The following is a 26,051-nucleotide window of genomic DNA, read 5'->3' on the forward strand; positions in this document are numbered from 1 at the left end:
GAAGGTACCATTCGCGTAATCTAGTCGCCCTATCCAACTTTGAGATATTGTTAGGAATATATATTGAAAATTAAGCTCTGAGGCCACTTTTTGCATTTACTTTCTATCGTAGTGGCAAGTGTGAGATATATAAGTGGAGATTTGAGGCAAGTTATTCTGTCCCTGCGATTTCGGGCCTTAACCACTTCGGCTCGCCTACACGTCACTTCCGGAGATCGCGCTCCTGAATACCCGGCAAACTGGTGTGACTCTTGCTTGCTGCTTTTCGTTCGTCTTCTGGATAAGCATGGGTCGGAGAAGAGCGCCAGAGGGTGGAACCCTTGGCCGGGCTCTTATCCGCCAGCAAGTTCAACGGAGCCGTAGCCACCGCCACACTGACTCATGGGTAAAAACGTCTTTCTCAGCCTTTCTGCCTAGTTGTGAGTCTGAACGCTGCGAAATTTACGGTCAGGGTTCTCAGGGAAATATTCCAAAGGAAATGATGCCAAAGTAGGGTTTCTAGGGATGAATACAGTTGCTCCCCGGTAACGGCGGGGATCCGTTCTAGGCCCACCCCCAGCCCCTCTCGGATACTGAAATGCGCAAATGCTCAAGACCGTTAGAATCGACCAGACGGGTGAACAGGCCCTCCTAGCAAGACACAGGGCCCATAGGTGGAGGCTAATGTGATGAGGTCGGAGTGGGATCTTGAAAACCAGGGCAAAAACCAGGGCAGAAACAAGGGCAAAAGTTTGATATTTATCCTGTAGGCCGTGGAAGCATTTGGAAGTTTCCTCATAGGAATGACGCAAAAACTACTTCTTGTTGTATTCATTTTTCTAAAGAATTGATCCTCCAAGAGCCGCTGGTTGGTAGCAGAAGTACAAAATAACTCAGATTCGTGCTTCACTTTTTTTTATTCCCTAGTGGTATTACTCAGAACTGGACAGCATTTCTCCAAAGTTTGGCGGGCCTAGTAGCTTCCTGGGCCTGGAAACGGTCATAGCTTTAGGATCCTTGAAGAGCGAATGAAGTGGTTTGATTGATTTGTAATTGTCATTTTGACATTCATTCCTCGAAGTGTTTGAGATTTCACAAAGTTCTCAGTAAAGAACTGGATTCTAATCCTTTCCCTGATTTATGCTGATTCTGTGGCCTTTGGGCAAACCACCTAGCCTTTTAACCTTCAGTTTTTTTCATTTATTTGTACCTGTACAGAGCATGTAGCTTAGGATGGTGTTTATCTTATCAAACTGAGGTGTGTCTGGAATCAGAACAGTAAGTGGCAACTAGCCAAGCTTTTCACCCCACAGAATAAAACTCAAGGAAAAAACCACGTTGTGTGGAATGTAATAAAGGTAACTTTCAGGATTCTTCTGTTTTCACTTTACTATACTGAATGGTACACAGCATCTCACAGCATTTAAGTCACTATCTGAAGTGTATTGCTCACTGTGGGTGTCTGTCTAAAAAAGTTGACCAACAGTGGCTGCCAGAACCAGAGTATATGGTTTATGGATTTAGATTCAAATACCTCTGCCACTTATTAGCTTATGACTATAGGCAATTTATTCTCTCCAGTTTAATCCTGATAGAGATACGAAGTTTATTTCAAAAGATTTTGAAAATTAAATAAAGTAAAAGGAAAATAACTCTTATGAGGTAAGAAAGTGCTCATTTAAATGTTAACTGTTACTAGTGTTGACTAAAAGAGCTAACACCACCCTCAAGGCCATAGAATGGTTTTTTGAGAACATAGCGTTTATTTGGATGTGAAGAGCAGAAGAAGGCAGCTGTCTTACCCTCGTATGTTTTACTCATAGCTACACACAAGTGAGCTCAACGATGGCTATGATTGGGGTCGACTTAATCTTCAGTCCATGACTGAACAGAGTTCCCTGGATGACTTCCTTGCCACTGCGGAACTTGCAGGAACAGAGTTTGTAGCTGGTAAGTTGTTGCTGAGTGCCTCCAACGCATTTCTGTCTTTGCTGACTAGATACAAGTAAGTCTACTTGGGGGTGTTTTGCCAATCTTCCTAAACTCTTAGGGAGCTGTTTTTAACCCAAAGGCAGATATCCCAGGAGCAGTGCGGAAGGGTCAGTTGAATTCAACAGGGAGGTACAAAATGTGCCACGGTTTTAAAATTCAGCTCTAAAAAGCATCTGTGGTTATCTGTCATGTCAAATTCGAGAAACTCAGTCTCTCATCAGGGAAGAGACCAGTTAACATTATGGTGAGTAAGTTCCCATATTAAGTGGGAACATTGGGTAGGAGGTCTCCATTGGAAGGAGAAATTAATGTCAAAAAATGATCAAGCATGGGGTTAGAGGGGTGTGTGTTCTGACTGGTGGTTGAGGAGGACATGATGAGAATGGTGACTGGACCGTCCAGTATTGATGTTTGCATGAGGGTAGTGGATTGCCGTCTTTGCCTAAAGATCAAGAGAACCATTGCTGAGGATGACCTGTTATCCTTGAATAGGACCTCCTCTTGGCATTTGGGTAAGAAGTGTAGCTGGCTCCCAAGTGCTTATCTCACTGGAGTCACCTGCCCCGGAGACTAGGTGGCTGTGTGGAGAGGTGCAGTAGAGAGGCTTGGAGCAGCTTCGGGGGATAGAGCCTAGAGCAGAGGCCTCTGGTTTATACATATACTGGGTGTTTTTTTATTCCTTTAAATTCTTGTACAGCTTAATTGTGAATGTTTATAAATGTTTTATGTAAATTCTAGCTTTGTAGTAGCTCACCAGTTTGATTGGAGTGTGTCTCCTTGCTGAACTTTGCTTTTCCCCTCAGTCCCTTTGGCTTATAATTATTCTCCATGGGTACAATGAGGAGATTGGTTGTAATGAATATTTGCAATCGCTTCCCATTTCTGTTGTTTCTGGTTCCAAGAAATGCATTTAGCATATGGAGTTTTATAAAAATCAGTACTGGAAAAAGTGGTTGACTTTTTGAAACATTTAGTAAAGATCTTTTCTTTTTTTTTAGGTTAGGGGAATCTATGTAAATCAAGAAAGCTTAAATTCTGTTTTAGGTGCTCATATTTTTAGTATTCTAAGTAATGAATTCACCGCCTCTTAAATAGCAGTACTTTTTTTTCCCCCCTATGGATAGAGAAGCTTAATATTAAATTTGTGCCTCCTGAGGCTAGAACTGGACTACTATCTTTTGAGGAGAACCAGAGAATTAAGAAACTCCATGAAGAAAACAAACAGTTCCTGTGTATACCAAGGAGGTGAGTTGAGTAAAAATGTATATTAAAAGGCATAACAAAACCACTAAATGTAGAATTTTTTATTTGGTGTTCACTTTTTTCTGCTTTCTTTTCTCAACTGCCGTTATTAAATCCAGTTATCCTATTCTGTTTTGGTAACTCATGTGGATTTTTTTTTTTTTTTTTTTAATGATTGTTTCAGACCAAAGTGGGACCAAAAAACTAGCCCAGAAGAACTCAAACAGGCAGAGAAAGATAACTTTCTAGAATGGAGACGTCAGCTTGTCTGGTGAGTGTTCACCTCCATGAAGAATTTTCTTGAACTTTTAAGTTAGGCATGTTGATGTCCTTGCATTGCTGTTTGCATTTTTAAGGTTTTATTCTTTTAAAGAGAAATGGTAGATTTCATCTTATAAGTGCAAATTAGCGTGTGTGTGCAAGCCACATTGCTTTGTGCATGTGTTTCCTTGCACAAAGGTTGTAAGTTCATTGCTGCATTCCTGGCCTTTTCTCCTTTTCATATCCTTCTCCCACCATTTGTCACTCTGGAGTTGATCGCTGCTCCCTGGAGCCTTCTTCCAGTGTGATGGATAAACCTCTAGGACTTAAAAGCTTAAGTAGAAAATTTAAATTTGATTTACATATTAACTCAACAGAAAGGATATAAAAATCATTTGACAATTAATATTTGCATGCTTATTTTTTAATGCAATGAATTTGAGTATTTATATCACTTGAAACCTAACTATCAAAATCTAGCAGAAAGATAAACTTCTCATTCTAAAACCAGGTTGGAAGAGGAACAAAACCTGATATTGACACCATTTGAAAGAAATTTGGACTTTTGGCGCCAACTCTGGAGAGTGATTGAGAGAAGGTAGATTACCATTTTCTTCTGGTGTAAGAAGGATGTGGTGATGGTGTTGTATTAGATTTGCATGTTATATATGTTTGTGAGCCCAGGGAGGGGTTAAGGGAACAGGATCAAGCTATACAAAGGGCTACTGAGAATTATTATAAAAACTGAAACTGTGGTCCTACATTTCTTTTAAAATATGGGGGGGGTTGTTATTAATAAAACACATTGATAAACTTAATGATTGTTTTCTGTAAGATGAGTTGTGAACCACCTATAGTTATTTCAGCAAATGTATACAAATTCATACTAGTAACATGGAAAATACAGGTGTGAAAAAGGATTGGTGTCTGCTTGCAGAGAGCAAATGTGTTTTGGGGAGGGGTCAAACACCAGGGACACACAGATAGATGAAATGCAATCCTTGCACTAAGTAGACGAAATACTAGTAAAATACAAGATGGAGTGTGAGTCCTGCTGTGTTACAGATGAAGGATCACGGGCCAAGTCAGAGCCAAAGGAACAGTTAGTATTGGGGGAATTTAGAAGTGATTTGTTTCAACTGGGATTTGAAAATAAGAGAATGACTTTGGTAAGTTGAGAATGGGAGATTTTCGATCATTGCCATGTCCTGATGGTTAGAAATTGATGAATCAGCTTTCTTCAGTCTCATTCTTTGTTATTGCTAAAGGGTTTTTATTTTTGTCAAAAGAGTGTATGAGTTATTTATAAGGACCCCTTAAATTAACCTTATATTTGAAATGATGCTTTTAACAATAAGCCTTCGGGGAGCAGGGGTGTGTGTGTTTAATCTATAAAATACACCCAGTGAGAACGTTAGGAAACAGGATGCTTTCACTGGGATTCTTGGGAAAGAATATTAGCACATTTAGCATTATTACCAAGAAAAAGGGCTTGGATTAAATTGGTAAAAGTCACATTTCTTTTTAGGGTGATTAAAATGCTCTGGAATTAGTGGTGATAATTATACAACTTTGTGGCTGTATTAAAAACCACTAAATTGTATACCTTTAAAAGGATGAATTTTATGATAACATGAATTATCTCTTTTTCTTAAAAGTCATTTACATGCCTCCAGCCCATCTTGCTCCCTTGGGTAGAGAGGGTCTTTGGGCTGGGATGTGAGGAGGTGAGAATATTAAGGCAAATCTCCAAGCCTAAAGGAAGGGGATGCTATGCTAAGTCACTTCAGTCGTGTCCAACTCTGTGCGACCCCATAGACGGCAGCCCACCAGGCTTCCCCGTTCCTGGGATTCTCCAGGCAAGAACACTGGAGTGGGTTGCCGTTTCCTTCTCCAATGCATGAAAGTGAAAAAAAAAGTGAGAAAGTGAAGTCGCTCAGTTGTGTCCGACCTTCAGCGACCCCATGGGCTGCAGCCTTCCAGGCTCCTCCATCCATGGGATTTTCCAGGCAAGAGTACTGGAGTGGGGTGCCATTGCCTTCTCCGGAAGGAAGGGGAAGGTTGCTGCTAATTGCCAGGCTCCATGCAGACCTTAGATTGACCTAGGTTTGAATGGGGCTTAGGAAGACCCATTATGGTTCTTTTGGGGACTGACGTGGACTGATCTCTCCTTCATGCAGTTAGGATGTATATTGCTGAAAATGCACTTTCTTATTTTCCAAAGAGAATTGATAACAATGTGAAATATTGAAACTTCTACCTTGAGGGAATGCCCCCATCTGCACACTCTTAGTTTATTTTTTAATTCTAGATTTTCTCCTATTTCATATATTGTCTGTCTTTTTCCATATTTCTTTTTTTCCCTATTTATTCTGGTTTCTGACTTGTGTAAGAGGCTCTCCACAGGTATCCAGTGATGTTTGCCATCTGTTCGTATTTAAGAAAACAAAGTGTTACAAAGCTGATTGACGAACTTCTGTTTGGGTGATTTTGCCACCAGCTGAACTTCTCTGTGTGGTGACTAAGCAGAGATCAATTTTATTTGGTTGGGGTACCCGAAGATGTTCGTATCTATGGGTGTTTTCCCTAGAATCAGTCAGTTTCTCAAAGAGAAGCACTTTCGTCTGCCAGGAATGGGGTAAAGGTGATAATATACTACACGGGGGCTGGGCCTTTGCACCATTTGGGGTATATGTTGACTTACGTTAATCCTCCTCTCTTCAGTATGGCATCTCTTTCCCACCTTCTCCTATGCTTGAGGTCTTAGTTCTGGAGCCTCTCAGGTTCATCTTCTCCACAATAAAGCCTGGCTTCTGCCATTGGGATAGGGAGCTGAGGGGCTGTGAGGTGAAGTGTGGCCACCTGGCTGAATGGAACAAGGGAATGGACCTAATCACTCCCTGTTCAGAGTGATTTTAGCCCCACACCTTGCCCTTGTCTCAAAAGCTGCATCTGATGCTTCTGATCCTGAGCTTTCTCGGAGCTCTGGAGTGTGAACAGGCCTGCCTCTCATTGACTAACTTTCTAAGTTGCTCTTTCTTTTTGTCCTAATGAGTTCCAGCCTTTACTTTCATTTTTGTAGGTTTTGAGAGGGAACAAAGGTAACCATATGAATTCTTCCATGTTTAACAGAAAGGCCCTTATTTTTTATGCCCCTAAATAAGCTGTTTGTTTCCCCAGAGTAAGCCTGGACCTGTTGAAACTTGTAGCTTCAATTGGATTACAGCATCACTTGTTCTGTTGCTCTATCACATGAAAGTGGATCTGAATTACATAAAAATATCATTAAAGTGACTCCTGCTGTGTCTCTTAACAGGAAATATTTACTGATATGTTCTGTAAAGCGGCAGATGTCTCCTGTTTGATAACAGGCTAGCTGTGTCATCTGCCTCTTTAAGTTCAAGAATAGTTATCAGAAAGGATTTGGTGTATGACATTTCATTGAAATGCAGGAAACCACTGAGGCACGGAGGGCAGAATGCTGCTTCTGGTCAGACAGGGCATTTCCGTTGCGTTGCATCAAGCCTTCCCAGCACGTAACTGGCACTTTGCCCTGCATCTTAATTCAGTACACAAAGCATGCCATCTTAAACTTGTCTTCTTACTGGCGTGTCTAAGCTGGTTATTCTCTCTGCCTGTTTGGCAGGTAGACGTAATGTTTATGGACTTTGGTTCATTAGACTTTGTCTGTTTTTTGCAGTCGTTTTTGCATTTACTGTTAAATCCTTACAGTTGGAAAGCAGTAGTTATTACCTTAAAGAAGGAAATACTAGGACCCACTTAACTAGAGAACTTTTTAAGCATCTTGTCAGAAATTAGCAAGTCTGTGAGTTCCTTTACTCACAAGATTATGCTGGGAATTTATTCTGAAGGAAAATGCAAACCCAGATTTGTCAAAAGCTCTACCCTGAATGGTAGCCTTGATTTAACACATTTCCTTGGTGTTCAGCATAGTTGCATAGCAGTTACTTGAGGAAGAGTGAACCGGACATGGATTGGGAAGACTATTAGAAGGTGCTGGCACATGTGCAGCTTGTTCCCGTCCCAGCGGTGGTCACGGTGTCCTAGCCGCAGAGGCTGAGGGCAGGGAGGATCCTACCAGAGAAGTGCAGTATTTATTTGTACAGTGCTGGCCTGCTGGTCCCCGCTACCTTTGTGAGGAGTTCGAGGGACTTGCGGTCTGCGCAGAAAGTTTTCACATTGCTCCATCATCTTCTGTGTGATCAAAGGGGTTGGATTCATCATTTCCTGCTTCACCGTGGCAACTTCAGTTGATACTTTGCTGTTTTGAATCTTTGCATTTAAGCACATTCTTGAAACTGGTGGATGATGATCTGCTACATGTCAGAAGGGTTTCAGTGAGGGTTATAGTGGCAGCTGTGATCGGGTGATGTATCAGGGCTTTTTGAGGCCTTAACACAAGTGTAGACTGGGTGCTGAGCATACAGTAGACCTTACCGTGGGTTGAAGTCTTTGAAATAACTCTTTAATCTTTCCAGGAGAGATGACTAGAAGGTATAGTTAAAAATTTTAGCATATTGAGAGCAGGAAAATGTTATGATTACAGCATGATCTCTGGTCCAGAGTGCTTGAGTTCCCCTTCAAGCTCCATCACTTAGTACCTTGTGACTTTGAATAAACCATTTAGCTGTTCCAAGCTTCAGCTTCTTCACATATAAACTGGGGATAATTGTGCCCATTGAAAGTTAACTATATCAGTGCCTGACATGGAGAATGTCTGCTCTCAATACTGTTTCCTTTCACTTCACAGTGATTGGCGTCTCCCATTTGTTTTTCAGTGATATCGTGGTCCAGATAGTAGATGCTCGAAATCCGCTCCTGTTTAGGTGTGAGGATTTGGTAAGTAAAACGTGACAAGATTCAAACTTAAAGTCCTTGGAGCAGCAGTGGGAGAACCGTGTGACCGACAGCGGTGGCTCTGGGCCAGCCTTTGCACCCTGTCCGGCCCCCACCCCTTCCAAGGCCAGGAGCTTGCATAGTGGTGCCCTTTAGACAGATGTTTTCTTCAGACAGTTGTTTCCATCTGCAGGAATGCACAAACACTTGAACTTTCTAAGTTTTAGTTTAGAAGCCACTTTGTTCAGAGGCATCTGCCAATGTTTCTCATTTTTGAAGAGACAGTAAATGAAGTAGCATTTTGCTGAGTTTGGCATATGCCTAGTCCCTTCATCCTACTAAGCTTTCTCTTCTCACACCATAGTTACTACCTTCTGTGGTATTCTACAAATGATCTAAGTTTGTAAAATACTGCAGGGGTCATCATTAAGGTGTGAGGAGCACTAGAAATGAGGCGATACAGGCTTTGAATTAATAAGACTGAACACACATGAAGTATTCCTACTTCTGTTTGAGGACCATAGTAGAACCATTATTTTAAAATGTACTGGTGAATAGCAAAATTCAAAATAGGGAAACTCTTACTAATTCAGCTTTCAATATTTTTAGGGTATTTCCTAATGGAAAGCTATGCTTGGGAGTTAATTTAATCACTGGGTCTTATTTTCCTTTTAGACTTCAAAAATATTTTTTGTAATAAAAGGTAAGATTATTATTGGCTGTCATCATTTGGCTTGAAAATAGTTCTTGCTGACTGACAAATCAGCAGTTCTTTATTTTTGCTTAAAAGAAACTGTATAAAGAAATAAGAACAGGGCAGGAAAGCATTTCTTTTTTACCCTTTTGTTTTGTTTTTAAGTTAAATTTATATATTTTAATTAGAGGCTAATTACTGCACAATATTGTTTTGGTTTTTCCATACATCAGCATGTACCCTTTAGTTTTTTATGTGATTGTAAGTATATGTGACCTAACTTCTTTTCAAAGCCTGCTGAAAGGATCCATAGAATGTACCATGATTAAAAATCTTTTGTATTAGGACTTTTAAAACTGGGGACCGTAAGACCTTTTAGTAATAGCTACTGGGAGAAGGGGGTCTTCAGTATAATTAGCCAAATTTTTCCCCATTTGGAGAAATATCTGAATATCCTTGTCTTGCCTAGGAATGTTATGTGAAAACCATTGATGACAGCAAGGAGAATGTTATTCTGATAAATAAGGCAGACTTGTTGACTGCCAAGCAGCGGAGTGCCTGGGCTGAATTCTTCGAAAAAGAAAACGTGAAGGTCATCTTCTGGTCAGCTTTGGCTGAAGCCATTAAGCTGATGGGTAACTCTAAGGTAACTGGGACTTCTTCAGGTTGGGCTTCAGGGAGGAAGGTTTCGGTTTCTGTTAAGTGCGTTTTGTTTGTTTTTTCATATTGTTGATTTGTGGGGCTTTATTTTAGTAGGATAGTCAGACATGACTGAGCAACTTCACTTTCACTTTCATTTTCCTGCATTGGAGAAGGAAATGGCACCCTACTCCAGTGTTTTTGCCTGGAGAATCCCAGGGACGGAGAGGCCTGGTGGGCTGCCGTCTATGGGGTCGCACAGAGTTGGACACAACTGAAGTGACTCAGCAGCAGCAGCAGCAGTAGGGTAGTATGATGACTTACAGAAAAGTGAGTCGCAAAGTTGCTTTCTCTGAAGACACACAATTTTTTTAAATGTTAGGCAGAAAGTTGTATAGGATGTTTCCTAATGACTTCACAGTTACTTTTAAGAGCAGTCAAAACCACAATTCAGATACAGCTGAATGTAATAACTTCTCTGGACTCAACTAGAATCTCTTTTGACTTTATTTTGAAAACAAAGAAATGAGGTAATACTAAATTAAGATACACCATGTGTTTTAACCCAGTTTTGATAGAAACAGTTTAAGTTATTTTCTAATAAAAATTAATGATAACCAGCTATGGAAAGAACTTAGCAATAACATCTTGGAGCTGAAAGAGACTTAAAGTCATATCTTGTCTTGTCCACCTCCTTTTGTCTCACCTCTATTTATCAGCCATTGCTGACTAGTTCAATGGCACCCCACTCCAGTACTCTTGCCTGGAAATCCCATGGATGGAGGAGCCTGGTAGGCTGCAGTCCATGGGGTCACTAGGAGTCTGACACGACTGAGCGACTTCACTTTCACTTTTCGTGCATTGGAGAAGGAAATGGCAACCCACTCCAGTGTTCTTGCCTGGAGAATCCCAGGGACGGGGGAGCCTGGTGGACTGCCGTCTATGGGGTCGCACAGAGTCGGACATGACTGAAGCGACTTAGCAGCAGCAGCAGCTGACTAGTTAGTGGCCTGAGCTGGGTGCTCTGAATACAACCCCTTCTTGTTGGTGAGCTCACAAGTTAGTGAGCTCTACCTCTGTGAAGGACTTCTTCCCTCCACCTCTCTGGCAGACAGTCACATACTGTCTGCAGCCATACATACCAGATGTCTCATTATTTTTCTCTCCAGGGTGAAAGTTCTTCATTCAGTCCAATGAGGCTCAGCTCTCCTGACTTTGATCTAAGGCCTCTTACTTTCTCCCTGTGTTCTCTCTTCTGCAGAAGATACATTTTTCTGCTTTGCTGCTCCCTATAGACCTGTCCTCCAGCACACTCCTCACGCTGAGGGCCTCTCCTCCTGAGTCAGGAGAGCACCTAAAATGGGTGGCCACTGATCGAGTATGGTCTTTCAGATGTGGTTTGCTCAGGGCATGTGTTCTTATTTCTTGTAATCAGGATACTCCCAGGAATTCAGAGTTTTTGTTAATTCACCTCCTTTCAAAGGAGCTTATGCTTTTGGCTCATTAAACCTATGAACAACCATATCCCTCAAATATTGGGTTGGCCAAAAAGTTTGTTCTGGTTTTCCCGTACTACCTTAAGGGAAAAATCTATATGAACTTTTTGGCCAACTCATTATTTAAAAGATAAGATTTTACCAAGCAGAGCTCATCAATCTTTACATGTGGGGAAAGGTTTTCACTTTATTTTTAGCTCAGCTTAGGACATGTAACTCCTAAATATTAGTGGTTTGCGGACAAGGTAGAATTCATTTTGGATGTGTCATTTGCTTTTCTCTTCTTCCAGCGTTGAATCATCTGCAGATTTTGTGTTGGCCCTTCTGTGTATTCTTAATGTTCATTGATAACGCTGTTGAGTAGTCTGGGGCCGAGGACAGAGTTATGCGACCTTTCGTGGACTTAATAAGCACAGGTGTACCAAGCATTTAAGATGTATTTGAAAGGCTATAAAAGTAGTTATTGTGCTATTACTGTTGTTAATAAAAGCTAACCCACAGAAAACCTGTTCTTAGCAGGCACTGCTATTCTGAGTACTTTCTGTATTTTATTTCATCTTCTCCAGAAAGAGTGTAAGTGCTTGTAATCCTTGGGCAATCTGGCTTCATAGGCTGTCCTCTTCACCATGGCTTCTCTTGTTTCAAATCCTTCCTAGAAGTTGGTGTCTAGTTGCAGTGCTGAATAATTATTTATCAATATATCACTCAGCCCTGATACACCAACCCAGTGGCCCTGTTAAAAATGGGGAAAGGATCAGTTTTTACATCTGTGCTATTCCCTGAACTGACAATCAAGGAGTAGATTCCCAAGGGAAATGGAATTTGTTTGCAGGATCTGTTCTCAGGGAATCTGCTGCCTCCTGTTGCTGATTGTCAGCTAACTTGTGGAATTGATTCCCTGTCAGACTGGATTACCAGTGTTTGGTTTATGGAAGATATTCTTTCTTCCTTTTTAGAAGTTGAACCCTATTTATTCTTCCTAAGCCTTCGAAAATCTCTGTTCACGATTTTCCAGTTTGTTACCAGCTACTGTTGTGATATCATATCTAATCACATCTGTCATTTGAATATCAAGCATGAACTTATTAAAAATAGATATTCACTATTTTTTCACCTATCTGAAGTTTGGTTCTTTCTCCATGGTTTTTTGGAGAAGGAAATGGCAACCCACTCCAGTGTTCTTGCCTGGAGAATCCCAGGGACAGAGCAGCCTGGTGGGCTGCCGTCTCTGGGGTCTCACAGAGCTGGACACGACTGAAGCGACTTAGCAGCAGCAGCAGCCATGGTGGTTTAACCATTCTTATTTTTTTTTTAATGAGACTTTTTTTTAATTGAGTACTTTTGTTTTCTCTTGACCATTTGTTAAATTGCACTGTGTTCCCTAAAAGATGGACTTTTCCCTTCTTTCTTTCTTTTTTTTTTTTTTTTTTGGTGTGTGTGTAGCAGAGTTTTATTAAAGTGAAAAAGGGACAGATAAAGCTTCTGACATAGACATTAGAAGGGGGTGGAGAGTGCCTCACTGGCTAGTCTTAGCAAGGGACCTGTATATACTTTTTCAATTGGTCCCTTCTTTCAATTTTTGATGTAACTACTGCAAAGTCCTTTTGTTGCCTTTATCATTTTTCCTGAACCTAAACTGCTTCAAGCCTTAGTTTTCCTAGTACATACCCATGTTCAGTTCACATTCTTGTGTTCTATCTCTTTCATACTTTTAAATGATTCCGAATAGTACACAGTGACTTCTTGACATTCATTATAGAAATTGCTTCCAATTCCAAGTTTCTTTTTGAGTCGCCTGAAATGACAGTGAAATCATACCTCTTCTCCCTGACTTTGTTTCTTCCCTAAAATGTAGGATACCTATTTAACTGAGTTCATCATGCCCTCTCCTGTAGATTATTTGGAAATGATAGGTTTGCATCATTTCTAAATCTAAATCAGTTCATCCTTATTGATAAGAATTGGTAATACTGTAAATTGTTGTATTTCTGCTTTATTATCCATAAGAATTCAGAATGATTGTTGTTAAGTTGCTAAGTCATGTCCAATTCTTTGTGGTCTCATGGACTGCAGCGTGCCAGGCTTCCGTGTCCTTTACTATCTCCTGGAGTTTGCTCAAATTCATGTCCATTAAGTCGATAATGCCATCCAACCATCTCATCCTCTGTCGTCCCCTTCTCCTGCCTTCTGTCTTCCCCAGCATCAAGGCCTTTTCCAGTATGTCAGTTCTTCATATCAGGTGGCCAGGGTATTGGAGTTTTAGCTTCAGCATCAGTCCTTCCAATGAATATTTAGGACTGATTTCCTTGAGTACTGACTGGTTTGATCTCCTTGCTGTCCAGGGGACTCTCAAGAGTCTTCTCCAACACCACAGTTCAAAAGCATCAATTCTTTGATGCTCAGCCTTCTTTATGGTTTAACTCTCACATCCATACATGACTACTGGAAAAAAAACCATAGCTTTGACTGTACAGACCTTTGTCGGCAAAGTAATGTCTCTTCTTTTTAATATACTGTCTAGGTTAGTCATAGCTTTTCTTTCAAGGAGCAAGTATCTTTGAATTTTATGGCTGCAGTCACTGTCGCAGTTATTTTGGAACCCAAGAAAATAAAGTCTGTCGCTGTTTACATTTTTCCGCATCTATTTGCCATGAAGTGATGGGACCAGATGACATGATCTTAGTTTTTGAATGTTGAGTTTTAAGCCAGTTTTTTCACTCTTCTCTTTTACCCTCATCAAGAAGCTCTTCAGTTCCTCTTCACTTTCTGTGATTAAAGTGGTATCATATGCATATTTGAGTTTGTTATTTCTCCTGGCAATCTTGATTCCAACTTGTAATTCATCCAGAAGGATTAATATACCCATGAATTGTAAATGATTTTTACCAGTCTGTTTCAAAAAAAAAAAAATCATTGTTTGGTGAATAATTTCCATGCACAGCATTCTTTTGTTGCTCTCATATTTCACACACAGGGACCTGTGCTCTGTGGTGCTATGATTTATTAAAGGCAGTTATAAAAGAAGAGTTTCCTTAACTATGAAAATCACTGTCTTTGAAAATGCAAATATATATTAATTATAAAATGGCACCCCACTCCAGTACTCTTGCCTGGAAAATCCCATGGATGGAGGAGCCTGGTAGGCTGCAGTCCATGGGGTTGCGAAGAGTCGGACATGACTGATCGACTTCACTTTCAGTTTTCACTTTCATGCATTGGAGAAGGAAATGGCAACCCACTCCAGTGTTCTTGCCTGGAGAATCCCAGGGACGGGGGAGCCTGGTTGGCTGCCGTCTATGGGGTCGCACAGAGTTGGACATGACTGAAGTGACTTAGCAGCAGCAGCAGCAGCATACCCATCTTGCTTTGTGCAGAGAAGAGAATGTTAACTGTTTTACTGTTAATGAGAATGCTTTTATTTTATTCTACAGTCCATTGCAAAAGTACTGCCAAGGAAATCAGCTTGACACAGGCTTTTCTAAATTCTTACTCTCTTTTTAATAGATAAAAGAGTTATCTATTAGACAAGATCAAGGTATTCAGGGTAGTATGGCCTTAGACAAGAGTTATCTGTTAGAAAAATAATAGATGTTATTTGTTCAAAGTTCAAGTAACAAAAATGTGTGATGTGAAGGTCCACCTCTAGAGGGCACCACTGTTGATAGTTCAGTTATATTCTCATGTTATCTCGTCTGTCACCTTTCCTCTTCTTCATAATGTTTTTTGTCCTCTGTTCATCTTAGATAACCAACTCTGAGTGTTTTCACCAGAGTGAAAAGTGCAGTTGTTACACACTTCTGAACTTATGTGGTTTCTGTTATTTCATCAGGAAGAAGGAAACAGAGACACTGGAGAAGCTATCACAGCCCAGTTTGAAAACTCCAGTTGCGACGAAGCTGAAATTCTACACAAAGAGACTGAACATCTTTCACTTGGTGAAGCTGCCAGTAGTGAAGAAGATGAGAGCGAGTATGAGGACTGTCAGGAGGAGGAGGAGGACTGGCAGACGTGTTTGGAAGACAGCAGCAGCCCTGATGAGGAAGCCTGTGGCCAGGACTGCAAGGAGGGCCATACTGTGGATTCTGAGGCTCAAGGAAGGAACACCCCACAAAGGAGGCAAATACACAATTTTAGTCACTTGGTATCAAAGCAGGAATTGCTCGAGGTCTTTAAGCAGCTGCACTCTGGAAAGAAGGTGAAGGATGGACAACTTACTGTTGGACTGGTAAGATGAGATATGTCATAAAATTGATTCATGAGGGTCTGTATTCCCACTGCACTGGAACCCCAGAGACCAGTCAGGCCCTGGTGTCACAGGGAACACTGAAGACTTCTTGTTGCCCATGGGCGTCGTGGGAGCAGGCCATGTGTGACAGTCAAAGCCCAACTCAAAGAATGAACTTTCTCAAGGCTTAAACTGGTTACACCCCTCTTCGTATTAGTTACCTTCTGCAGTCTCCCAGTTAATCCCTACATGATTCGTGACTTACAAGATATACCAGAATGCAAACTTTTAAGGTTGTCTTCTGCCCTCTGATCCAGTGTTCTTTCCTTTAGGTAGGGTAGGCTTCTGGCATCCTGTGATGCAGGCTTTTTAGATAGGGTGGGTTTTTGGCATCCTGTGAAGATTGCCAACTTTTACTGTAGACATTCCGTCTGACTCCCTTCTAGGTGGGCTATCCAAACGTTGGTAAGAGTTCAACAATCAACACCATCCTAGGCAACAAGAAGGTATCTGTGTCTGCTACGCCTGGCCACACCAAGCATTTTCAGGTATTTCCACAGCATCAGCCTCTGCATTTACTCCTCAGACAGTTCCTCCCTCTGAGTATTTTCTGGAGTTCTTTGCCGCTCGTGTGCTGCTCTTCTTCCCCTTCCTGTGCCATGTGCCCAGCCTAACCCCCTTACTTGTCCTTCAGACTCTCTATGTAGAACCTGGCCTCTGCCTGTGTGACTGCCCAGGCCTGGTGATGCCCTCCTTTGTCTCTACCAAAGCCGAGATGATTTGCAGTGGAATCCTCCCAATTGACCAGATGAGAGACCATGTCCCACCTGTATCACTAATATCCTTGGTGCTATGCCAAAATTGTGGTTGTTCTGTGTATATTGGAGCTTCAGAAAAATCTGGGTAATTAAACAGGGGAGGGAAAAATAATCGCTTCTTACATAATTGTAAGGATTAGAAACAAAGATTGTGTGATTTATCTCTGAATTAGGATTATCTCACAAATCTGTAGTGTATTTAGGTAAAAATTTGTCATCTTAAAGTCTGTTTCAGAGATAATATTTTTAAAGGATACATTTGGAGGTGCATACATTTGGTGCATAAGGCTTTTTTTAAAAGAGGGACTGAAAGTCTTTTAAAATTAAAAATAATCATACTTCTTAGGAGAGGTGGAAAGTTTTTTGTCACCATGGTGCTGAAATACACTGTTCTTAGAAGATGCCATGGGGAGGAGGAGGAGGGTCAGTTCAGAGAAGTAGATTCCTTGACAAGCTTATGTTTGCCAGAATATTCCAAGACATGTTTTAGAAGCTACATATGGCATTGACATCATAAAGCCTAGAGAGGATGAAGATCCCCAGCGACCTCCAACATCAGAAGAGCTGCTGACGGCTTATGGATGTAAGTGGTGATTTATTTTAAAATGTGAACAAAAAAATAACAATATAATTACTGATAGAAGTACCCTGCAAAGATACAAATTCAGAATTTTCCCTTAGCATTTTGTCATCTTTCAGGGTGATATTTTTGTGGTCCTGTTGGTCTTTCCTGCGGAGTAGCCTCCAGGTAGCTGACTTGGTAGTGGTTTTGGGGTCTGGCAGTAAAGGAAGGGGAGCCGGCTGCTGCCTGAATGGTATTTTATTTCATGTTAGGTGCTTTTTAGAGTTAGAGAAGGAGGTGTGCTATATTCCTTGCCTCTTCCCCAGGTTTTAATCGTAGAAATCAGTGCCTGGGAGACGTGTCTTCCCAGGCTTTTGTGGTTTCAGGCCCTTCCCTGTAGGAGGCCTTGGACCCAAGTGTAGACGTAGGGGTTCTGATCTGAGGCTCTGTTGGCTTTTCTTCATGGGAGTTCCATGTAGAAACTTTCCAGGTGGTGGTAGTGGTAAAGAACCTGCCTGCCAGTGCAAAAGACATGAGAGATGAGGATTCAGTCCCTCAGTTGGGAAGATCCCCTGGAGGCGGGCATGGCAACCCACTCCAGTATTCTTGCCTGGAGAATCCCATGGACAGAGGAGCCCAGCAGGTTGTAGTCCATAGAGTTGCACAGAGTCAGACATGACTGAAGCAACTTAGCATACACACACATGAGAATTATCTTTGTCATTTCTCCAATTGACTGTGATTTACTCATCTTAAACACAAACTTTAATCTGGAGAGACCTGTATCTACCTAAAGAAATACCAGTGTTAAAAAGTTTCCATGTATATGTATCTTGCCTTTCAAGAAATTGCCCTCAGCCAGGAAAGAGTTCAGGTTATTTGAGTGTTTCCTGGCAGAGAAAGGTGATTTGATATAAACCACAGTTAAATCAGACCTTGAATTGTTGCCTTAGTTGAGATATTTTAAAGAGGATGGATACTAAGCACTGTGGTAAGACTAGTATAGTCACAAAAGCATAGGACAAGAAGGGGTCTGAAGGATTTCCCCATCTCGCCTCTCCCTTTCCTTACAACAAGTAATCTGAACTCTGAGCATGAAATGACTTGCCTAAGGTGGTGTCTGGTCAGTGGCATAGCCTCAGTGAGAACCTAGGTTTCTTTCCTAATCCATCTCTCCCTTCTGCTGGCCTGAAAGATGGGGAAAAGTAGACTTTGTATCAGACTTTCCATCTGGTTTGATATCCAGATAAAACTGAAAGTAATATGAGTCTTTTCAAATTTTTCATCTAATTCTCTCTGGTAAATCAAAAAGTGAGGACAAAGCCAGTTTGTAAAAACACATGCCTAAACATTCTTAAAATACTAGTACAATCCATCATCTGTTCATGTATTTGTTAACCATTTTATCTTCTAAGAATCACTTTTTTCTATGCATCATTTGTGTCTTAATGATTTGTAGCAATTCTTTGCCACCTATGTTTCAAATGTTTTTCCTGATGTATATTTTCTTTAGCCCCATAGAAGTCAGTTTTGTTCCGTTTTTAGTTTGGTTGGGTTTGGTGTTTTACTTGGGAAAAGCTGTTTTCCTATAATTTTTTTTTTTATTTTTAGATTTTCATCCTCCTTCAAAGGTATCTTTGTGTATAGTTGTAACTGCTTTCTTCTAAACTAAAGGACCCAACAACATAGGGCTAGTAGGAGGAGCTGGGTTTTGAACCTGTCCGCTAAAGCCTGTGTTATTATCAGCTCTGCTCTGTTGCTCCCTTCTAATTGGATTAGTATTAAAGGGATCTTTGTTGTATGTTTGGGAAACTGAAAAAAGTGTAGGTATGTCATTAAATAAGAAAACTTGATCTGTTACTTTTGGTTTTGCTTATAATGACAACGTAGCATTCTACAAGTAGTCTCCTTGGATCAGTGTTTAAAATCAAAGAGATCAAAGAAATAAGTAGAGTAGAGAGAGGCTGAACGTGTCTGTCACAACATGTTGCTAGGTGTTTGTCAAAAGATCAGATGTACCAGTATAGTCGGTCCTGGATTATCAGATATATTTGTAATGCTAACCAAAATATTTTCTACATTGTTAATTGATTTTTTTTTAAGGTAATATAAGAATGCAGTGTAGTAATAGAAAAGGCTAGATTTCCATTAACCTCAAGTTTCTTTGTTACAGTGTCTTCTAACTTAGGTTTTACAAAATTCATTTCCCCTCATAGGTATGCGAGGATTCATGACAGCACGTGGACAGCCGGACCAGCCTCGATCTGCGCGCTACATCCTGAAGGACTATGTCAACGTAAGTGAACCTGGCCTCTTGTTCCTCTAAGATAAGTACGTAGGTCTTTTTCCATTGCCTGTGTTTAGGGTAATGGCAACCAGCTGGGTTATAAAGGAGATATTTTCTCTTTGATACTGTTTTATAACTGGAATTATACTCTTGATCCAGGGGAGCCAGCATCATATAAAACATAGAAAGGACTGACATGATACGAAATACATGAACATCTCTGAATATCTGTTATCAGTAAAGGTGATAAAGTATGTAAGTCTGTGAGCTATTATTTTCCTGTTACAGTGAGGACATAGTAAGTTTTGGGTTTTTCTTATCAGCAAAATAGGAGTTCATAGTACCTATCTCATGAGATTATTATGGGAGATAAATGAGAATGGCGTATATGAGTTGGAGACAGACACCCGCATATACACAAACACCACTTAGCTCAGTGCCTAGTGTAAAGTTAGCCCCAGTAGTTTTTATTAGCAATAGTGGTAAGCTGCTTCTTTCCACAAGAAGTATTCCAGGAGGCTCGTAATAGCCGGCTGTGAGGGCCGCTTCATTCCCTCCTCTGCTCAGTGTGTCACAGTGGGCTTTGGGGCACAGAAGTGAAAGAGGACAGCCGTGTTCTTTTTTTTCTTAATTTAGGAAGAAAATAGTTAATAGAATACTTGTATGGATGAATTATTTATTAATTATTCTTTGCCATTTGTCAATCTGTGAAGGATGGGGTGGTTGTTGTGTTCAGTCACTCAGTTGTGTCCGACTCTTTGCAACGCCATGGACTGCAGCACGCCAGGTTTCCGTGTCCTTCACCATCTCCTGGAGTTTGCTCAAACTCATGTCCATTGAGTCTCTGATGCTATCCAGCCATCTCATCCTCTTTCACCCCCTTTCCCAGCATCAGGGTCTTTTCCAATGAGTCAGTTCTTTACATCAGGTGACCAAAGTATTGACGCTTCAACTCCAGCACAGTCCTTCCAATGAATATTCAGGGTTGGTTTCCTTAAGTATTGACTGATTTGATCTCCCTGCTGTCCAAGGAACTCTTCAAGAATCTTCTCTAGCATCACAGTTCGAAAGTATCAGTTCTTCAAAGCTCAGCCTTCTTTATGATCCAGCTCTCACACCCATACATGACTACTGGAAAAACCATAGCTTTGACTAGACGGACCTTTGTCGGCAAAGTGATATCTGCTTTTTAATATGCTGTTTAGGTAGAGGATGGGGGAAATGAGTTAAAACACAGCACAGTCTTCAGAGAACACATGGTAGGAAGAGGAAACTTGGCGCCCAGTGAACAACGGCATTAGGGCCAGAGTCCCCATTAGTGCAGCCACACTGTCCAACTGCATCCTGGCTTTTGTTTCGGAAAATACATTAAGTATAGGGCTTCCCTGATGACTCAGTCAGGGAAGAATCCACCTACAGTGCAGGAGACTGCCTGCAAAGCAGGAGATGCGGTTCAATCCCTGGGTCAGCAGATTGCCCTGGAGAAGGAAATGGCAACCCACTCCAGTATTCTTGCCTAGGAAATCCCTTGGACAGAGGATTCTGGTCGGCTACAGTCCATGGGGATGCAAAGAGTTGTTCACAACGGAGTGACTAAACCCCCACCTACCACATTAAGTTTTGGATTGGCTAAAAAGTTTGTTCAGGTATTTACATAAGATGGTACAGAAAAACCCCAAACAGCTTTTTGGCCAACCCAATATAATCACGTACTTGTACTGAGGAATACATTAAACAAGATAAAGAGGGGCACAGAGAAGAAAGGTTACATTCTAAGTTAGGACTATGGAAGGAGTGAGGCCTCTAGAACACTAAGGATCGTCGTCTGGGTGTTTGCAGTGACCAGAACTCATCTCGGCTGTCAAAAGAACGCAAGTTCCATCAGTGTGCCCTGGGGAGAGGCCACCTCTGTGAACCTCACACAGGTGCTCTGAGGATGTGCTGTTACCACATGTGTTATCTCTGCAGGGTAAACTCCTGTACTGTCATCCTCCTCCTGGCAGAGATCCTGTGACCTTTCAGTACCAACACCAGCGACTCCTGGAGAAAAAAGTGAATGGTGGGGAAATAAAACTGCAGGTGGTTAGGAATAAAAAGGTACATCAGATTGAAAATGTAGTGGACAAAGCTTTTTTCCATCAGGTGAGTTTTTTTAAGTTTTTCTTTTAACTTCTGATCCAATACACTTTATTGAACAGCTTTATTTAGTAACAGCTTTATTGAAATGTCATTTGCATATCATTGAATTCACCCTATTAAAATATATGATTTAATAGTTTATGGTATATTCACAGAGTTGTGTTAACCGTCACCACCATCTAATTTTAGAACATTTTATCACTCCAGAAGGAGACCTTGTACCCATTAACATTCACTCCCCATTCCCCACTTCCACTAGCCACTTCCAACCAGTCATCCACTTTCTCTATAAATAGATTATTCTGGACATTTCATATAAATGGGATCATGTACTGTATGATCCTTTGTGGCTGGCTTCTTTATCGAAGCCTAACAGCTTCAGGGTTCATTCACATATCCGTACTTCTTTTGCTTTTTATTGTCAAATAATATTCCATTAAATGGAATATACCACATTTTGTTTATTCATTTGTCAGTTGATGGATATTTGGGTTGTTTCCACTTTTTGTGGATTATAAATACAGCTGCTGTGTACATTCACGTGAAGGTTTTTCTGTTTACATGTATTTCATTTCTCTTGGGTGTATACTTTGGAGTAAGATTGCTGGGTCATTGAAATTGCTCTATGTTTAACCTTCTGAGTAGCTGCCAGACTATCTTCCAAAGTGGCTACACCATAATACATTCCCACCAGCAATTTATGAGGGTTCTAATACCTCCACATCCTTTCCAGACTACAGAAGGGTAATGATATTTAAGCTAGGCTTTGAGAAACAAATAAAAATGTGTCAGTGGGAAGAAGTGATGAAATTTCCAGGTAGGAGTAAATGAACAGAGGCAAAAAGATATGGGAGTGTGGGTTTTATCAGCACCGAACCCATGTTGCAGGTGACCCTGTGTGCCATTGGAAGGAATATGGATTTGATTCCCCAGTCTGCAAGGGGCCTTCAGAGATCTGTGAGGACAGGACTTAGAGAGATACAGATTAGAGAACTCTGATAGAAGTGTGGACTCTGGACTCAACGAGTCTTGCAGTGGTCCAGTAAAAGCCAATGAACACCTGGGTTCATTGGGTTAAAGCAGTGGGGATGGATAAGAGGGGAGGATGTACAAAGTTCTAGAGACTGGAGTCCACGGAACTCAGTGCCTAACTGTTGTGACAGATAAGACGGAGTGTGTCATCTTGGGGGCTGAGCAGGTTCTTATACCACTGGCCGCAATAAAGAATGTAGAGTCAGCTTCTGACTAACTGACTTGCACAAGTAGAATTTTTATATCAAGAGAGATTTCCAGAAAATAGCTGGTATTACAAATATTGATATAGATGGTGTTTGAAGCCATGGGACTAAACAAAAGTTGAAGGCAGAATGAATTGAAGACAAAACTCTGAGAAACTTATTTCGGGAATGGGGAGAGAAAGAAGAGCAGTGAGAAATGGAAGTCCACTATCCTGGAGTTCTCCACAAACAATTCTGTGCGTATCCTCTGAAGGAGACTGCTGACACCGCCATTAATATCTTGCCTTATTCCCTAGGAAAATGTGAGAGCTCTGACCAGAGGAGTCCAGGCTGTGATGGGCTACAAGCCTGGGAGTGGCTTGGCGACAGCTGCTGCTGTGAGCTCTGAGAGGGGGGCCGGGAAGCCCTGGAAAAAACATGGCAACAGAAATAAAAAAGAGAAAAGCCGCAGACTCTATAAGCACCTGGATACGTGAACTTGGACTGCAACGAAACTGGCACCTTTGCTGTGCATCCTGGTGCTACAGGCTGGACCCTTGTGATGCACACACAGCAGCCGCTGTTAAGACCAAGGGGCTCCTTAGAGAGCACCAGCTCAGACTAGCAGTTGTCTCAGATTCCCAGAACCCTGCTCCTGTGAAAGGCTGAATTTATGATGAGGGAATTTATGATGTATATTTGTGTAAATATATACACAAATGCAGAGTAATTTATAAATTGGGAATTTTGGGGAAAGATATTAAAGTTCAGTTGCTACTTGTGGCTTTTTATTGGCTCATATAGATTTATTGCTATTTGGACATTTCACATTCTTTAAATGATTTTAATTTGCTGAAACATGGCTGGATTTTTTAGTACATGATTATATTTGTGATACTTAACCTCACACACATACCCAGCTTACGCCCCTGATACGGCAGAAGGCATATCAGATCTTAGAACGGGGTTTGACACGGGTGAGTTTTAAAGCCTGTGGAGAGCATGACCTACTGAAGATTTGAGTGTCCACCCCAGAGAGGGGAGCATGTGTTTTTTTGTGTCATAGATGGTTTTGGAAATTTAATGGAAGTTATGGACACTTTTTCCAGAAAAATGTGCATTACCACCTACACAAATATGCAAAATGTATCCAGAGATTCATAGACCCCAAAGTTCATGAATTCACAGTTAAGAAGACTTACCTTTAACTGACCATAATATATCTGGTATATTTGAAAATGTGTTCTATCTGGGGAATTTAAAAATTTTTATTCACCAATTTAACAAATACTCATTGACCAACTCTTCTATTTTGATGAAGTCTAAATTTATCTTTTTTCTTTGGTTGCTTGTTAGAAGTGTTAGAAGCAAAGTATTGCCAAATGCAAGATTACTAGGATATACTCATTTTTTTCCTGAAGAGTTTTAGGGTTTTAACTCTTAAATTCAGGTCTCTGGACCAGAGTTCACTTTTGTACATAGTGTGAGTCAGGAAATGGATCAGCTTAATTCTTTTACATGTGCATATCCAGTAGACCCAGTACCATTTATTGAAAAGGTTAGTCTTCTCCCATGTAGTTGTTTGGGCACCTTTGTGGAAAATCAAGCATAAATAGGAGGGCATTTCTAGAGATGTACCTTTGACAAGTCAAACGTTCATGAGTGGATAACAACTGTCAATAGTATCGGACTCAGCTTTCTAGCAAGTACAGCGTGTAAGAGATGGATGTGTCTACAGATGCCCCGCCCCACACACATACACACATACTCCACAGCCCTCAGTGTCAAATGGCATCCGCCTGCCTGCAGCCCGGTTCCTGTACAGGCTGACAGCTTGCCACAAGCCCTGTGTTCCCTGCTTTCCCACCTGAGGACTTTTCCTGCACCCCAGGAGCTTGCTCAGCCTACACAAAGGGCAGCTTGGAAGGGCAGGAGGTTGAACCCCCCAGAGTAACCCCCAACCAGTAAGGAGTTGGGGCCGGCTGGTAAGTACCCCAGCTTCCTGTCACGCAGCACGCACATTCTGGTTTCTCACAAGATCCTTAGTGGAACTGAGCCCTGTTTGCCCGCGATTAAACTGTCTTGTTAACTCGCCTTTCCTTGCTCTTCTCCCTATCCTTCTCACTTTCGCTGCTTCCTCACTTCTGCTTCATGGAGTTGCCTCCCAAATAAACTAACTGAACCTTTGCTTAGAGTCTGAGGAACCCAACTAGGACATCCTGAAAGGGAATTTCTGTCTTCACTTTCGCTTCTGCCTGGAATATGTCTTATTAAGCAAACTTGAAATTTGTAAATAGTATGCCCACCCTTGTAGAGGTTAGTATTTTGAGATTTTCGAAGGGCAGTCAGTATCATTTTATTGTTTTGAAGTCTTTTCTTACAGGGAACATACCATCCTTTTAAAGCAGAACCTGCTATACATCTGTCATCTGTTTACTTTCAGGAAATTAGAAGGAAGTAAAGTTTTTGTCAAGAAACCAATAGCAATGTTTTCTTCATGGATACACAGGGAAAAATTAATAGCAGTCCAGAAATCCAAGTGCTACCTTGTTTTATTAGCCCTTTCTCCTCTTCAGTCTTTGTGGAGAAGTGAGGAAAATTTTTGAATTTCCACCATTTACAGCCATTTGTTGTCTGTTGTGTTCAATGTACTGTATACTAGTTGAGGGTGAGAGGCCATACAGAAAGGAAAGATAGTGCTTTCAAAAGTCTCCAGTTATAAAAAGGTAACAACAACCATTTTGAGCAATTTAAAAATGAAGACTTACCTGGCCCTGTGGTTAAGACTCCGATTCCTCTACAGGGGCCATGAGTTCTATCCTTTGTGGGGCAACATCTCACATAATGCATGGCATGGCCAAAACAACAACAAAATGATTGATTTTTTTTTTTTTTTTAAGGCATTATGTTAGCAAAAAGTGCTCACTCGGTTCAGTTCAGTCGCTCAGTCATGTCCAACTCTTTGCAACCCCATGAATCACAGTACACCAGGCCTCCCTGTCCATCACCAACTCCCGGAGTTCACTCAGACTCACGTCCATTGAGTCGGTGATGCCATCCAGCCATCTCATCCTCTGTCGTCCCCTTCTCCTCCTGCCCCCAATCCCTCCCAGCATCAGAGTCTTTTCCGATGAGTCAACTCTTGGCTTGAAGTGGCCAAAGTACTGGAGTTTCAGCTTTAGCATCATTCCTTCCAAAGAAATCCCAGGGCTGATCTTCAGAATGGACTGGTTGGATCTCCTTGCAGTCCAAGGGACTCTCAAGAGTCTTCTCCAACACCACAGTTCAAAAGCATCAATTCTTCGGTGCTCAGCTTTGTTCACAGTCCAACTCTCACATCCATACGTGACCACAGGAAAAACCATAGCCTTGACTAGACAGACGTTTGTTGGCAAAGTAATGTCTCTGCTTTTGAATACGCTATCCAGGTTGATCATAACTTTCCTTCCAAGGAGTAAGTGTCTTTTAATTTCATGGCTGCAGTCACCATCTGCAGTGATTTTTGGAGCCCAAAAAAATAAAGTCTGACACTGTTTCCCCATCTATTTCCCATGAAGTGATGGGACTGGATGCCATGATCTTTGTTTTCTGAATGTTGAGCTTTAAGCCAACTTTTTCACTCTCCTCTTTCACTTTCATCAAG

The 26,051-nt window shown here is 41.2% G+C and overlaps 1 protein-coding gene across 1 annotated transcript; it reads left to right on the forward strand.

Moving 5' to 3' along the window:
* On the forward strand, positions 1 to 23,185 carry LSG1 (large 60S subunit nuclear export GTPase 1). The gene is made up of 14 exons (XM_025286175.3): positions 1 to 385; positions 1,803 to 1,929; positions 3,096 to 3,216; positions 3,398 to 3,484; positions 3,986 to 4,072; positions 8,274 to 8,334; positions 9,495 to 9,671; positions 14,990 to 15,385; positions 15,832 to 15,933; positions 16,080 to 16,223; positions 16,663 to 16,786; positions 18,982 to 19,061; positions 21,021 to 21,194; positions 22,726 to 23,185. The coding sequence occupies exons 1-14, from the start codon at positions 287 to 289 to the stop codon at positions 22,903 to 22,905; spliced, it is 1,959 nt and encodes a 652-aa protein (XP_025141960.3). The 5' UTR covers positions 1 to 286; the 3' UTR covers positions 22,906 to 23,185.
* The last annotated feature ends 2,866 nt before the right edge of the window (positions 23,186 to 26,051 follow it).

This window comes from Bubalus bubalis, chromosome 1 (genome assembly GCF_019923935.1).
Source record: "Bubalus bubalis isolate 160015118507 breed Murrah chromosome 1, NDDB_SH_1, whole genome shotgun sequence".
Lineage (NCBI taxonomy): Eukaryota > Metazoa > Chordata > Mammalia > Artiodactyla > Bovidae > Bubalus > Bubalus bubalis.